This window comes from Vombatus ursinus, unplaced genomic scaffold (genome assembly GCF_900497805.2).
Source record: "Vombatus ursinus unplaced genomic scaffold, bare-nosed wombat genome assembly UNPS02014778.1, whole genome shotgun sequence".
NCBI lineage: Eukaryota > Metazoa > Chordata > Mammalia > Diprotodontia > Vombatidae > Vombatus > Vombatus ursinus.
Window position 1 is genome coordinate 19,215,792 of NW_020954556.1, and position 16,299 is coordinate 19,232,090.

At 40.8% G+C, this 16,299-nt stretch overlaps 1 protein-coding gene across 2 annotated transcripts in view; it reads left to right on the forward strand.

Annotated features, from left to right (window-relative positions):
- ARHGAP25 (Rho GTPase activating protein 25) overlaps positions 1 to 16,299 on the forward strand; it is a 100,300-nt gene that overhangs the window by 59,521 nt on the left and 24,480 nt on the right. For both annotated transcript variants that reach the window (XM_027865200.1, XM_027865201.1), the window contains exons 4-5: positions 1,459 to 1,575; positions 13,797 to 14,004. In XM_027865200.1, coding sequence (XP_027721001.1) covers positions 1,459 to 1,575; positions 13,797 to 14,004 — 325 coding nt within the window. The remainder of the gene's footprint in view (positions 1 to 1,458; positions 1,576 to 13,796; positions 14,005 to 16,299) is intronic.

Consider the following 16,299-nt stretch of genomic DNA (forward strand, 5'->3'; position numbering starts at 1 on the left):
TCTTGATTTTCCTAAGACTTTTTTAAAAAAAAATTCTACCCATTAATTTCTTCTCTATGTAATTAATTAATTTCCTCAACTTACATTTAATCAAAATGAGAAGTTGGTCAACTCCCTTGGAGATGATCAGAGCATCATACATTTAGAGAGCTAGGAGGGATCTTAGAGGTCACTGAATACAATTCCCTCATTTTATAGATAAGGAAACTGAGACTCAGAGAAGTTAGGTGACTTGTCTAGGATCACCCAGCCAGTAATTAAATGAGGTAGGATTTGAACCCATGTCTTCCTGATTCCAAATCCAGAATTAAAGCCACTATGTATGCTACCTGTGGCATCTGGAGGCAGGAGAACCCCAGGTTTGAACCCCAGCTCTAAAGTCCCTTCCAATTTTGTCTCTAATTCTATGATCCAAGAAAAACAGGTAAGGGGCGTCTACCTTCCTCTTATGAATTCTATGTCATATGACTATAGAATTAGAGCTGTAAGGGACCTTGGATGTTATCTGTCCAACATCTTCATTTTAGAGATGAGGAAACTGAGGCCCAGAGATGTGGAGTGACTAACCTAGGGTCATATAGGCAGTAAGTGGTAGATGGAATTCTCTGTTCCAGATCCAGTGGGCTTTTCCTCTGTGCTGTCAGAGTTGGAGATGGACAGACCAAGATAAACACAGAGAGAGAGAGAGAGAGACAGAGACAGAGACAGAGACAGAGACAGAGAGAGACAGTCAGAGAGACAGTGAGAATGGCAGACACACAGAGAGACAGAGAGATAGAGACAGAGAGAGGGAAAAAGAGCAAGGAAAAGAGAGATGGAGAGAAAGAGAGAAAAAGAGAGACAGAGACAGACACAGAGAAAGAAAGAGAGAGGAAGAGACAGAGAGAGAGAAAGAGTAAGAGGGAAAGAAAGCAAGGGAAACAGAAAGAGACAGAGACACAGAGACAGACAGAGAGGCACAGAGAGAGAGAGGGAAAGAGAGTGAGGGAAAGAAAGAGATGGAGAGAAAGAGAGAGAGGGAAAGAGAAGGAAAAAGAGAGAGAAAGAGAAGGGGAGAGAGAGAGTTTCACTTGACAACTGCAATTTAACAGAGCTTTATTAAACATTTGCTGCACTCCACTAGGTAGCTGGATGAGGGCAGAGGGAAGAGGTTGACTTATCACTTCCTCTTTCAGCCCTGTAGATACCAATGAGATCATGGCTTTTGTGAGAAAAGCATTTCGTAAACCTCAAAGTGCTGTGTGTGTGAGAGTGATGATGATGATGATGATGATGATGATTATTCTTTGGCTTTACATGGGTGAGCCAAAAATTATGTGGGTGGGGTATAATTTCTCTGTATCCTAATGTCATAAGCCCTTGATCCATCAATCAATTAATAAACATTTATTAAGTGCCTAATTCAGTCTTCTCTTCCTTTGCTGGTCCTAATGCCTCACGATTTTTTTCTTCCTGCAGCCTCATGGGACCAGAGTCGAACGGGACAGGACTCCTACGTCCTCATGGCCAGCTCACAGTCCGAGATGGAGGAGTGGGTGAAATCTATCCGAAGAGTCACTGGGGCGCCATCTGGAGGTAACTGGCCACTGAGCGTCACTCTCGTTCAGAAGACGTTTGATGAGCCCTGTCCATCATCAGGGAATTATGGGGATTTGGAGGAAAGAGAAGCCAGGGCCACAGGCTTTTGAGAAACATATAGTATAGCTGAGGGGACAAAACATGGATCCAAGACACAGTTGGAGCATATTTCCCTGTTATTTGTTCTGATGTGAGCTAAAAGACTTGCTCCCTTGCTAAAAGATTTAAAGTTTGTCAAAGTGCTTTTGTTGCAACCTCCTTGGAAGGAAAGTGAAGATGCTGCTATCTTTATTTTACAGTGAGGAAACTGAGGCCCAGGGAGGTTAGGGACTTACCCAGGATCACCTAATTCATAATTGTTACAGCCAGGATTTGAACTCAGGCCTCTCACCTCTAAGTCAAGGCCTTAGTGGAAGGTTTTTTCTGGGTTACTGTTGCCCAAACTGGTCACTAAACCGTATCACTGGGTAGCCACCCGAACTTTTTGAAATTTGGCTAGCAAGGCTGTGTGCATCCAATCCAGGGATCTCTCGCCGAATAAGAATGGGAGGAAGGAAATAGGATCGTAGCTTTAGCACTGGGATGGACCTCATCTAGTTCAATCCTTTCCTTTTTATTGTTGAGTAAACTGACTTCCCCAAGTAGACAAGGTGTGATTTGAACTCAGATCCTCTGATTCCAGTACCATTGCTCTTTCCAACATACCAAACTGCTTCTCTTAGAGTTAATTTTGTTCTATAGCCCTTTTATCCATTATCCAATATCCAATACCCAGGATATTATTAGAAGAACAAATCCTCAAGGAGGAATACAGTGCATATAGATTAGTATTATCACTTAACAAATATGAAATTGTAGTGGAGAGATCTAGTGTGTATCTAGACCAATGACATCAAACTCTAATAGAAATGGAGGCCACAAAATGATACCTAAGGATCCCTGAAGACTGCATATTGACTTAGAAAACCACATACTACTATTACCTATGTTTTTATCATATTTTATTTTGTTAAATATTTCCCAATGTCATTTTAATCTGGCTCAGCTACACTCAGGAGTGTTGTGGGCTTCTGTGTGTTTGACTTTTGGTCTAGACCAACATTTTCATTTTACAGACAAAGAAATAGACCTAGAGAGATAAAGTGAGTTACCCACACGAGTGATAGTTCACTTTTCTAGAGCAATCTAAAATTACTTGTTGATTGGCTTTTTTCCCGCCCAAAGTAGTTTAAGCACTACAGGATCATTCTTTTCTTTTCTTTTCTTTTCTTTTCTTTCTTTTTTTTTTTTTATAAATGAGGAAACTGACGCTCAGAGAGGCTGAGCACCTTGCTGAAGGTGCCAACACTAGTGAGTGTTGGAACCCAAATATGAACTCAGCTCTCCTGACTTCAAGAATACTCTTCCCTAAGAATAAAATAAAATAAAATAATAAAAATCCCCAGAACAAAAATGGAAATTTCACATGTGGTTTCCCGAGTTTTGTAGTGTTACATTACACAGAATGGTTTGGATCTGAGACACAGCGAGGACAAGCTCCACAGAACGACACCCTTGTGTCTGTTATTCGTGTTCGTGCTCTGGTTTTAGGGCCTACATTAACAGAACCCCCTGTTCAGAAAACTGAACTTAGTAAGAATGAATTAAGGAGTGAGGTTCTTAAAAGGGCACTTTGTTTTCCCCAAGACATTAAAAGCTTCCTCATTCAATTTAAAAATGTAATTTCATATGACTCTTCAGGAACATATCTTCTATGAAAAATGCAATATGCTTACATAGGCTTGGGATTTTAGATATCATTTAGTTATGATATTATAGGACTGAGTGGAAAAGACCTTTGAGGTTATCCAGGTGATGAGGGAGCTTCCTTGATCAGCACTTTACACAAATATCATCTTCCATTTTGTATGTAAGGACTTGAGCCAAGGTATTTACTATACACCTACAACTGTTCCTATCCTTTGCTTGGGCCTTGAATGTGTCTTCTCCTGGAAGGCGAGATCATGGCCCTTAGTGCCTTCTTTAAGGCTGAGTTTCACTGATCCAGGCTAACTCCAAGGTGAACTGGTCAGTTCTGGCTAGTGTGGGATAGACTATTCTGGGAGCTGGAATCCGTTTGTGCTGGCCAGTAAAAGGGATACTCCAAATCCTTTCGGCCTGCTCTTTCCTTTTTGTCTTTCTTTTCATTTTTCTTAAGATCTTAACAGTACAGCAGAGCTAAGAGCATGGCTTGGCCTAGGTGGGGATCTTCCCAACTCAGAGTCGTTTATCCCATGCTTGGGGCAGAAGCACCTGGGAGCTGCCTATGCTCTCACCCCTGTGGCTCAAGAGGAGAGTTTCTAGGCAATTGTCAAGTTCTTGGCATTAGCCTTGGAGAGGCAACAGCTAATTGGTGAGTTCCTGAGGATAACCCTTCTAGCAAAGCCAAGAGTCCTGGTTTCTGGCCTTCCAGCTGGAGAAGGGGAGTTTTCTGGGCAATGTGATTTCAAAATCTAGCCTTTCAATCAGATAAGGAGCATTTATTTTAATAGTGCCATCCTTAGGAGTTGCCTCAAGAGTAATTCCAAGGTCAAGAATTTCACCATCTGTTTTAAGGTAATTTCCTTAGCAGTACAAGAGGAGAAGATTGTCTACTTGGCCCCCACTGCCAGGAAAAGCAGTCACATGGGTCTAAAGTCATGATAGGGGAGGAGCAAGTGATGTGGACTTTACCTTCAACTGTTACCTGGGATGGTGGTTATCTGTGTAGTGGCCTTAAGTGTGCTTCCTTTTGGGGGAGTCCAAACCCTCAGAGTAGTTATGTAAGGATGAGTATCTCTATAGGTTTCTGTGGGATGAAAGAGGGGCTCTTTAGGCTATCAGCAAGTTTGTTGCCCTTCTGGGGGAAGTCTAAGCCATAGGGTGGTGCATTGAATTGGGGAGGGGGTCTGCATGCTCTCTGCAATGTGGCAGCCTTGGAAAGAGGAAATTTAGGCATACATAGTGAGAGTTTCTGAGGAGTGCATCTTCTTGAATTCTGAAATTTAAGTGTCTGTGAATCTGGATTACTTAGATAGGAAAAGCTAGGTTCTTGGATTTTACTGTCCCCAACCCCCAGCTTCTCTGACTAGGAGGCCAGATTCTGAGACCCATAAACTTAGGACTTCTAGATTTCCAGAGAGATACCCCATCAGGAGCTTTTACCATTTAGTCGCATGGTTCCCTTCCTCATGATGGTCATGTGGTTGATAGATTACATCACTGTTCCCCAAGGCTATGGCTAGGGACTTTCCCCTTAGGCCATATGAATAAGGGTCAGGTAACTACCTTATAGGGTTGTGGTAAGGATTACATGAAACCATGTGCATATAAAGACTTTGTGAACCATACAGCCTTCTGTCTATATCAGCTAGGGCCCCTAGATACCCTTGGTGAATTCATGTCAACAGGTTTATTCCCAGTATGCTAGGATACTGAAGTCACATATGATTGTTGAACCCCTATCAGTGATCTTTGAAAAAACATGGAGAATAGGAGAGGAACCACAGGATTGGAGAAGGGCAAATACTATTCAAGTTTTCAAAAAGGGATGAGAGTGAAGGCTGCAAACTACAAACTCGTGAGCTTGACTTTTATTTTGGGGAAATCTTTCAGATGCATTATGAAAAGGGAGTAAGGTAGAGTAATGGGGGCCTTACTCTAGTCCCTGCAATGGTGTGTGCTGATCCATCTCATGGGCGTGAAATCTCCCTCACTGCATATCCCTATTCCAGCATTGAAGAAGACTTGAATTAATTGTTAATTGATTTTTCCTATAAGGATTAAAATTTGGAGTCAAGCAAACAATCAGTCAATAAGCATTTGTAAAGGGCTTTTTAGTTATGAGGGAATGGGTTAGGCTCTGGGCATACAGAAACAAAGTCAAAACAATCATTGTCCTTGAAGAGCTGACAGTCTATGGATGAGGCAAAGTGTGGATGTACGAATACATATACACTCATACATTTGAATACATACACGCATACAAATATATGAGGTATGTACATATAGAGATATATGCACATATATAAAGTATGGATATGTAAATGTATAAAGTATGTATATATGTGCATATAAAGTATATGTAAAGATAATTTATAAAGCATATATACATACACACACACTATATACGTATATATAGTATTTACAAAATAAATATGAGGGATTTTTTGGGGGGGAAGGCAATAGCCACTGGGGGAGGAGAATCTGGAAAGGCCTTCTGAAGGAGACAGTGCTTGAAATGAGCTTTGAAACTAGGAATTCGAAGAAGCAGAATTGAGGAGGGGACAGTATTCCAGGCATGGGACACAGCCTGTGCAAAGGTCCAGAGATGGGAAATTGAATGTTATGTATGAGGAACTGCAAGTAAGCTACTTTTGCTGGACCATAAGGTACATGAAGGGGCAGCTAGTTGGCACAGTGGATAGAATGCCAAACTTGGAGTTAGGAAGATTCATTTTCCTGAGTTTAAATTTGGCCTCAGACACTTATTATCTGTGTGACCCTGGGCAAGTCCCTTAACCCTGTATGTCTCAGTTTCCTCATCTGGGGAGGGGAGCTGGGGAAGGAAATGGCAAACCACTCTAGTATCTCTGTTATGAAAACTCCAAATGGGGTTATGAAGAATCAGACACGACCAAAAATAACTGAACAATAACAATAGGACATTTGGCTAGAGACGTCCAATAGGTAGTTGATGATACAGTACTAGAATTTAGGGGAGACACTCTGGCTAGTTGGAGGCAGTTTGGTGGTGCAGTAGATAGAGTACTGAGGCTGGAATCAGGAAGATCTGAGTTCAAATTCAGTCTCAGATACTCACCCGCTGTGTGATCTTGGGCAAATCACTAAACAATCTGCCTATCTCAGTTTCTTCAACTGTAAAATGTGGATAATAATAGTATCTATCTCCCGGGGATGTTGTGAAGATCATATGAGAGATTATTTGTAAATTGGTTGGCACAGTGCCTGACACATAGTAGGTGTTTAATGCTCATTTTCTTCCTTCCTTATAAAATCTGGAAGTCTTCTGTATAGAGATGATAATTAAATAAATGTGAGCCCGTGAGGTTACCAAGTAAGAGAGTGTAACTAAGGCTTCTTAACTTGGGGTCCATGACCTTGTTTTGTAAAATATTTTGATAACTGTATTTCAGTATTGTGAATGGGAAAAATTACATTTAAAAATTTCAATACAACTGGTTTCCTTTGCAATGCTATAGATTTTGTTTTATGCATTTAAGAACATCATTCTGAGAAAGAATTCATAGGCTTCACCCAAATGCCAAGGGAGTTCATAACAAAAAAAATGGTTTAGAACCTATGTGAATCCAGGATAAAGCCTTGAGGTATAGCCACAACTAGGGGGTGAGATCTGGAAGATGATATGTCATTGGATACTGAGGAGAGGTTAGCCAGGTAAAAGGAGAACCAAGGGAGATCAGTGCCATGAAAATCTATCAATGAATATTAATCAAGTTGCAAACACTATGCTAAGCACTGGAGATACAAAAAGAGGCAAAAGACAAGTCCCTACCCTCAAGGAGTTTACAGTGTAACAGGGGAGACAACATCAAATAAATACATACAGAGTGAGTAATAGAAAAGATAAGTAGGAAATAATTAAAAAAGGGAAGTTACTGGAATTAAAACAGGTTAGGGAAGGTTTTCTGTAGAAAGTGAGACTTTAGTTGGGATTTAAAGGAAGTCAGGGAGGTCAGTAATCAGTGCTGAGGAGGGAGAATATTCCAGACATGGGAAACAACCAGAGAAAATGCCTAGGACCAAGAGATGGAGCGTCTTATTGATTGGACTGGTAGGCGACTGGATAGGAATCCATGTTTGGGAGGAAGATGTAAGAAGACTAGAAAGGTTGGAGAAGTCTAGGTTATGAATGTCTTTGGATGCCAAACAGAGCATTTTGTATTTGTTTCTAGAGGTGATAGGAAGGTACTGGAGTTTACTGAATTTTATTGAGTAGGGGAGCTGGTAATCAGGATGGTCAACAGTGACAATTGCTGCAGAGAGGTCAGGAAGGATGAGAAGTGAGAAAAGACCATTGGATTTGGCAATGAAAGGATCATTGGTAACTCTGAAGAGGGCAGTTTCAGCTGAGTGATGAGCTCAGAAACCAGACTGCAGAGGGTTTAGAATGTGAATGAGAAAAGTGGGGGCAACGAGAGATAGCTCTGAGTCCAGGAGTTTTGCCAAGAAAAGAAGAAGAGATTGGACAATAATTTGTGGGGCAAAGTGATCTTTCTTTTTCAAGGATGTGGGAAATCTGGATATGTTTGTAGGCAATTGGGAAGGACATCATAAATAGAGACAGACACTTCAAGAGTTGGAGGGTACATTGGAGGAGACTGGAGAAGATAGGATCAAGGGATACACATAGAACTGGTGATCTTGGTAAGAATAACCACCTTTTCATCAGAGACTGGAATAAAAGAGGAGAGAAGGGTTTTGTTGGCAAGGGGTTTTGAGATATGATGTAGAGGAGGGTCTGTCCATTTAACAAGCTCTGAAAATATGTAATTGCATTAATGCCTAGTCAGTATCTCTCTGTCTTTTCTACCAGAATAGCTATGAGGGTCTTTATCAAATACTTTGCTACACTCCCTTCATAGTATTCAGCATTCCTCCTATCTGCTGGCTCGTGATCCTGTCAAAAAAAGAAATGAGGTTAGTGTGATGAGCTCTGTTCTTGAAGCAATGCTTACCTTTCCAAATGTTCACTGTTTTAGGGAGCTATTTTAGGAAAAAGTAGAATGATCTAGACTACAGCTGGGAGAAGATGGGTAGGTAGAAGAAGCTGGCTTTTTTTTTCCTTTGATCACTCCAAAGCATCCCCGAGTCTGGTTTCTGTAGCCTTGCATGCACAAGTCCTAAGACCTGATTACCCTCGTCATTTGCTTTCTCTACTCATACTCACACGCTCCTGAATAGGGGTATAGGAAGTCATGCAAGCATGTAGTTCGGCATGTTCCTCATGGTGGCTATTCTAAATCTTTTCATCTCTGCTCAAGCCTCCCACACTGCCTTGGCCCCCATTTTCTTAGCAAAGGACGTCATCTCATACTTCACTGAGACAACAAAAACTACTTGCCTATGACCTCCCTCTTTTCCCTTACTCTGTATTTTTGTTGTTCAATTGTTTTAGACATGTCTGACTCTTCGTGAACCCATTTGGGGTTTCTTGGCCAAGATACTGGATCAGTTTACCATTTCCTTCTTCAGCTCATTTTCAGATGAGGAACTGAGGCAAACAGGATTTGTACTTAGGACAATCAATCAACAAGCATTTATTAAGCTCTTCCTGTATGTCAGACACTGTTCTTGGCCTTGGAGATATAAAGACAAAAATCAAACATTTCTTTCCCCTAAAGAGCTTATATTCAATAAAAGGAAACAATGTGTGTATGTGTATAATATAAATATATGTATGTATTTACATGTATAAACAGAATGAATATGTGGTCCAGCCCTTCATTAATATATTAGCGTGAATGTGTTGGCAAGATCCTTTCCTGAGAACAGATTTTGATGAGGAATGTGAATGGTTGTGGGCGCTGGGCACTTAAAGGAAGCAAAGATGAGGTTTATGCCAAGAGAGGTGGAATAAGGGGGCTAGGTCATGGACTTGAAAGTTTTACTTAGGAATAGCAGCAATATAACCACTCACATTTCTGTAGCACCTATAAAGCACTAGCCTCACTATAACCTTGAGGCATAAGTAGCACAAATAGTATTACCAACTTTTTGTAGATGAGGAAACTGTGGCTCTGAGAGATAAAGTGTTTGCTGTAGGTTCCTAGCTCCTAAGTCAGAGGTGGATGTGAAATCTGGAAGTTCATCCCTCTTCCTTCTCTACGAGGCTGCCCCCTTGTGATAGGCAAAAAGAGTGAGGTGAGAGTGTGTCCTAATTCATGATCTTTCTTCTTTACTTTCCTTGAAATCCCTCCATCCACTGGTCTCTGCATTCCCTCTGAATTGTAAAGCTCACCCAGGGTCATTCGAATTAAAATGAGAATGTGGTCAGTCAGGATGAGAAGAACACTGCTCCTGAAGTGGGATAGAGTGGAGGGCTAGATCCTAGGCTCAGATCTCTGTTGTCCCAGGCTTTTTGTTTTGTTTTGGGATGACAACTATATAGACAAGATCTAGGAATTCCAAACCACTGAGTAAGTAAGTTTAGGAAGTGTAACAAATCCTGACCTGGAAGAATCATAAGGGAAAAATATGTTCTTTAATACATGAAGATGAGATAAATGTCTTCCCTTGTCAGGAAAGAATGTGTTCTGAGTTTTTTTCTGACTTTGGGAAAGGCTTCACTCTAACCCATGCTTTCACTTGGTCCCCCTTGAGCATATATCTGGGAACCAACCGGAGGAATTTAGGGAGGTCAGTTGCCTTTTGTGGAAAGGATGCTGGGTTTTGAACCAGGAGACTTGAGCTCAAATCTTAGCTTGGCTACTTAACCACCTGTGTAATGTTATCCCTGTAAGTCTCATTTTTCTTATATGTAAAATAGGACTAATAATACCTATACTACCTACCTTGAAATCTCTGTATCCACTGGTCCTTACATTACCTGTGAATCTAAAAGCTCAGTCAGCATAATTTGAATTAAAGAGATTATGGTCAGGCAGGTTGAAAATGGCACTGAGTCCTGGAGTGGAATAGGTTATAAAGGATTTTTAAGTGGCCCAGTGGACAGAGTGCTGGACCAAGAGTCAGGAAAGACAGCTTCAGACACTTACTAAGCTGTGTTATCCTGGGCAAGTCACTTAATCTCTCTGCCTCTGTTTCCTCATCTGTGAAATGTGGACAGTAATACTAACTACCTGCAAGGGTTATTATGAAGATAAAATAAGATAGTATTTTTAAAGTGCTTTGTGAACCTTAAAGTGCTATATAAATGCTAACTGTTCTTACTATCTCTGTGTTAAAATTATATCTTGTTCTGGTCCCCCCCACCCCAACCCAGTCCTAGCTTCTAGTCAGTAGAATAAGTTTTAGTAGGAAATAAGATTTCAAAGGGGAACCTTTTGTAAGTCACATACAAACTGTCCCAAAAAAATCAAAGGAACATAATTTACCAATTGTATCATATATTAATGAAAATTCTCATCCTGGTAATATGTACTGAATCAGGGGAAACCATTAGGTGCTGCTTATCAAGGTTCTGGTCTTATGATATGTAAATACCTGACAAATTCCAGACCTGCATAGTTCCAGACCCACAGAATATCAAAAAGATGCTGATAACTTTGAGATGATTTTGGACATGTTAATGAACTAATCCTAAGATGGCATAGATAAGAGTTGATCTGTTTCCCCCAAAAACCTATAAAATGAGACCTCAAACTCCTGTTCCCCCCATGCCCAGCACTCTTCCATCTCCATTTGGGTCCATGTTGCTGAGTACTCCCAACTCTAATCCATGGTTACAAGAGTGAAATTCTCTGCCTTTCCTGCTCCTCATCCTCTTCCTCACACTGCCTCCCTTTACCTTCCCATTCCCCGGCGCCGAGCTATGCCATCTGCCTCTGTACCAGTTTTACCTACTCGTCTCTATGCCTTATTAAATAGCTGCTGGGCCGATTCTTTCTGTCAATTATGGTCTTTCTCAGCAAGTACCCAAAGAACTGGGTGTTTCTGCCCCCATTTCATAATTTCGTAATTTTTTTTTTTTTGTTTTTAGGCAATTGGGGTTAAGTGACTTGCCCAGGGTCACATAGCTAGTAAGTGTCAAGTGTTTGATCTGAGGCCAGATTAGAACTCAGGTCCTCCTGACCTCAGGGCCGGTGCTCTATCCACTTCACCACCTAGCTGCCCCCATAATTTCATAAATTAATTATCAATTCAATCTCACAGGATGCTGTGGGGAAAATGCTTTGTAAAGTTTACTAACTAGAAATCCCAGCCTATCTAGAACTTTGCCTGAGGCTCAGAGATTTAGCCATAGTTACTTCACAACAACACAGGATGGGCAGGATTTAATCACAGCTCTTTCTGTCTCCAGTGCAGCATTTTTTATCCTGTCAATGTTTTGTGAGCTCTTGTGGTGGTATTACTATCCCTATTTTACAGATGGGGAAGCTGGACAAACAGGGGCCAAGTGACCTGCCCAGGGTCACACAGGTAATAAGTATCTGAAGCCAGATTTTAATTTAGGTCTTCCTGACTCCAGGCTCAGCCCTGACTCCACTGCCCTACCTTGTTGCCTAGGAAGTACCTCAGAAAGGAAAATAACTATGCCTTCTGGGCCTCAGAGGATGTGCAAAAAGGAGTTCCCCTCCAAAAGTTCTTGCTGCAATTGCACATTTTCAAGAGAGTGAAAATGATTTACGGAAACCAAAGACATGTATAGCATACAGACTGGCTGATGGGGATACTGCCCCAGGGAACCAGCCATGATGCCTTGAAGTGGATCCTTGTCTTGGCCTCTTTTAGCTTGGTTATCATAAAACAGTTCAGTCAGTTAGTTGGTCAATCAACAAGCATTTATTAACTGCTTACTGTGTGCAGCTAAGGCAGCAAGGTAGTGCAGTGGTTAGAGTACTGGACCTGGAGTCAGGAAGACCCAAATTCAAATCCAGCCTCAGACACTTACCAGCTGTGTGACCCTGGGCAAGTCATCGAACCCTGTTTGTCTCTGTTTCTCATCTGTAAAATATAAAATCAGTATCTTTGTCAAGAAAACCCCAAAATGGGGTCACTGAAAGTTGGACATGACTGAAACAACTCAACAACAATGAAAAGTGGAGGAGATGGATGATTGGAAAAAGCCAAGGATGGATGGGATTTGGCAAGGCATGAGTGGAGCAAGGGTTTTAAGAATAAGACATGGTGTAGAGAGAGTTGAATTGGTGAACTAAAGGGTCAAGACTGGGAAGGGAGGAAAGTGAAGTCGGAGTCAAGGTGATGGCCCGAGAAAATACTGAAGGGCGCAGTGAAGGTCTTGATGAAGATGAAGAGCAGATTGAGGAGGGAGAGATGTAATGATAGGAGGCTATTATCAGATAAAGGAATTCTAGAGCTTTTGATCTTGGAATACGAATCCTTGTGAATGATGACAAGAGTAAGTACATCTGATCATTTTCAAGTATGGCAGAGTTGGAGTGGCGGAATAGAAAGTCACAAGAATTGAAAATGGTGGAGTAGGAGGTTAGGGTATTTGGGAGATAGTCAAGGGGTATGTTGAAGCTCCTTGGTATAAAATCAAAAGTTGGAATGGATTCTTAAGGTCCCTTCTAGGTAGGGACTGTTTTCACTTTTGTCTTTGCATCCCCAATTCTTAGCATATATAATATTAGTAAATAATGGTTGAATGACTGAATAAATAAATGGATCATTAACAGATGCTCCTTAGGAACAAACTATGTTGTGTAGTCATTAAGGTAGAATCTGGGGATGATAATTATTTCCATATAACTATTTCCATAGTATTTTATGGCTTACAAAGGACTTTCTGTACACAGTAACCCCCTGAGATTACTATCCTTACTTTACAAAGGTGGAAACTGAAGCTCAGTTACTTGCCCAAGGCCATGGAGCTAGTGAGTGTTACAGAACTCAAAACCAGGCCCTCTGATTGTCAATTCAGTGCAATTACCTGGGCCCATGAACTTGTCTTAAAATTTTTTTTGGTAATTGTTTCAATATGATTTGTTTCCTTTGCAATTATATGTATTTTATTTTATGCATTTAAAACATCATTCTGAGATGAGGGTCCACAGGCTTCCCCAGCCTGCTAAAGATATTCATGGTATTAAAAAAGTCAAGAAATTATAACCATGAGACGTGGTATAGAGCAAAGGAAGGAGCATTGGAATTGGAGCCAAGGGACCTGGGTTTGAGTACCAACTCTACAGCTTGCTACCTGTGTGGATACCAAGATTTGCACATTGCCTGGCACATGGTTGGTACTTAATAAAGTTTGTTGATTTTATTGATTGACCTTTGTGATCTTCAGTAAGTTTCCTCCCCTCTTCGGGTGCCAGTTTTCTCTTCTATAAAATAGAGGTACTGAATTAGATCATTTCTAAGGATCCCTTGAGTTCAACAGACTATGTTGGCATTTGGGAAGGGGTAGGTGAAATTGACAAAGCAAGTTGACCAATTCATTGAGAGGAGACCAGGACTAGGAGATTTTGGAGTTGGTGGGCACACCCCATTTTTGCTTTTTCTCTCATCAGTGGTATTTGGTCAGCGACTGGATGAGACTGTGGCATATGAACAAAAATTTGGGCATTACTCAGTGCCCATCCTGGTAGAGAAGTGTATGGAGTTCATCAGAGAACATGGCTTGAATGAGGAAGGTATCTTCCGACTGCCTGGTCAGGACAACTTGGTGAAGAAACTGAGGGATGCCTTTGATGCTGGGGAGCGACCCTCTTTTGAACGGTAAGTCCAACCTTTCCTGAATGCTCATCTGCACTTGGATTAGGAGACAGAGCTGTTGTGTACCATTTGTACTGAGTAAGATGAGAAAAGAGTGGAACTACAGAGTGATACCAGACCTTGAAGGACCCTGAGTGCCAGGTTAAAGAGTTTAAGCCTTCCTTAGTCAGCCATAAGGCACACTTCAGATGTGTGCTCCCCAAATGAACCCTATTGGAACAAGCTAGGATTGTCTCTCCCTCGCTTATTCCTTTCCTTTCCTTATTTCTCCCTTCCTCAAACATTTTTTAAGTGCATACTGGGTACAAAACACTGTACTAGTTACTAGGGGAGAGATGAACAGGGGTGTGCTAGAATCAACTCAGACTGGTTCAGGAGAGCTGATTGTTAAATTTTCAGTATGACTACTTATACTTTGGAAGTGGAAACAAATTAGGATTTGGTTATTGTTTTGTTGATTGTCTTTAGACTTAAGGAAGGGATGGAGAAAGTGTTAATAATGCAGATTAAATTTATTTTTTTCCTTTTAAATTATTTTAATTAATTAATTTCTGGTTTTAAACATTTACTTCCGTAAGATTTGGAGTTCTAAATTTTCTCCCACTCCCTCCCCGCTTCCCTTCCCAAGGTGTGTAATCTGATATAGGTTCTACATATACATTCATATTAAATATGTTTTCATATTAGTCATGTTGTAAAGAAGAATTAGAACCAATGGGAGGAACAATAAGAAAGAAGAAACAAAAAAAAGAGCAAATAGTATGCTTCAATCATGCAGATTAAATTTAAAAGAACATCACTCATGCATTTTCCTCCCAAAGAGCTGTTTTTTAGACATTTACCTGGCACATTCCTGGATTTAAGGTTTAGATAAAACAGTGAATTGTAATGTGGCGCTTGGCATCCACTTTGCTGGTGATCAGTGGGCTCTTTAGAGGACCAAGAGACATTACTTTTTGCCAGAGCAGATCTAGGGGTCATTACTGAACTAAAAGTCTAGCAGGAAGAAGAAAAAAAGTTATCTAAAAGACATAATAAATGATAAGTCCGTAGAATTTAAAGCTAGACAGGAATATAAAGATCATTTAGTCCAATACCCTCATTTTATGAATTGGGAAACTGAGACATTAAAGAAATGCAAAGCACAGTCCTACATGAATTCCATTGGAAGAAGACTGTTTCTGACTTGCAGAAGAGGGTGTAGGTCCAGGGAAGGCTCCTGGAGGAGGTAGTATTTCACTTGGGCTTTAAAGGACAGGTAATAATTCAATAAGTGATGAAGGAGAGAGAGGACACTGTAGACAGAACAGGGAAAACAAAAGAATGGAGATAGTCAAACATAGGTGTGGTGAACAGGTAGGAATAGACCAGCTTGACTAAGTTACAGAGTATATAGCAGATAGTAATGTGAGAACATGTTGGAAGGCCAAGTCAATCAATCAATCAAGAAGTATTTATGGAGTGCCTGTTAAGAGCTAGGCCCTGTTCCAGGTGATTGGAACACAGGGATAAAAATGAAGTAGTTTCTACCCTCAAGGAATTTATTTTCTTCTTGGAGATAATGACTTTGAACTTGATTTGGTAAGTAATAGGGAGCCACTGGATATTTTTGAACAGAGTAGTGACGTGAAAAGATCTATGCATGAGAAATATTCTGGCAACAAAGCTCTAGGCCACTGGATTCAGTACCAGGCACTTGAGTTTTAGTCCTGGCTGTTCCACTAACTAACTAGATGACTTTGGTCAAGGTGCTCAAGCTCTCTGGCCATTAGTTTCCCTAACTGAAAAATGAGGGTATAGGATTAGACAGTTGTTAAGATCTTTTCTAGACCTCTCAAATGTTTTTATTTCTATGAAACAGACAGTTTAAATTCTCTGTCTTTGCTGGGTGTGCCAGGCAATAAGTCACCAGTTTGCCTAGGGAAGCAAACAGTGCCCTTGGGCAGGGTCCATCTCCATGTCCACAGAATATGTGAGGTTTATCCTTTTGACTGAAAGGTATTGGTAGAAGACCTAGCCTTGTGTTGGAGGCAGGAGTTATGTGTGAGAACAGGGAAAAATCCTTCAGCTCATTAGGTTGAGTTCACAGAATTGAGAACTGGAAGCAACCTTAAAAATCATATAGATCAGTAATGAATTAGATTGTAAATTCCTTTTAGATTGAAACCTCCTTGAGGTCAGGGACCGCCTTTTGCCTCTTTTTGTATCCCCAGAGCTTAGCATAGTGCTTGGTACTTAACAGACCCTTAATAAATACTTAATTGATTGACTGATACAGTTTGACACCCTCATTTAACC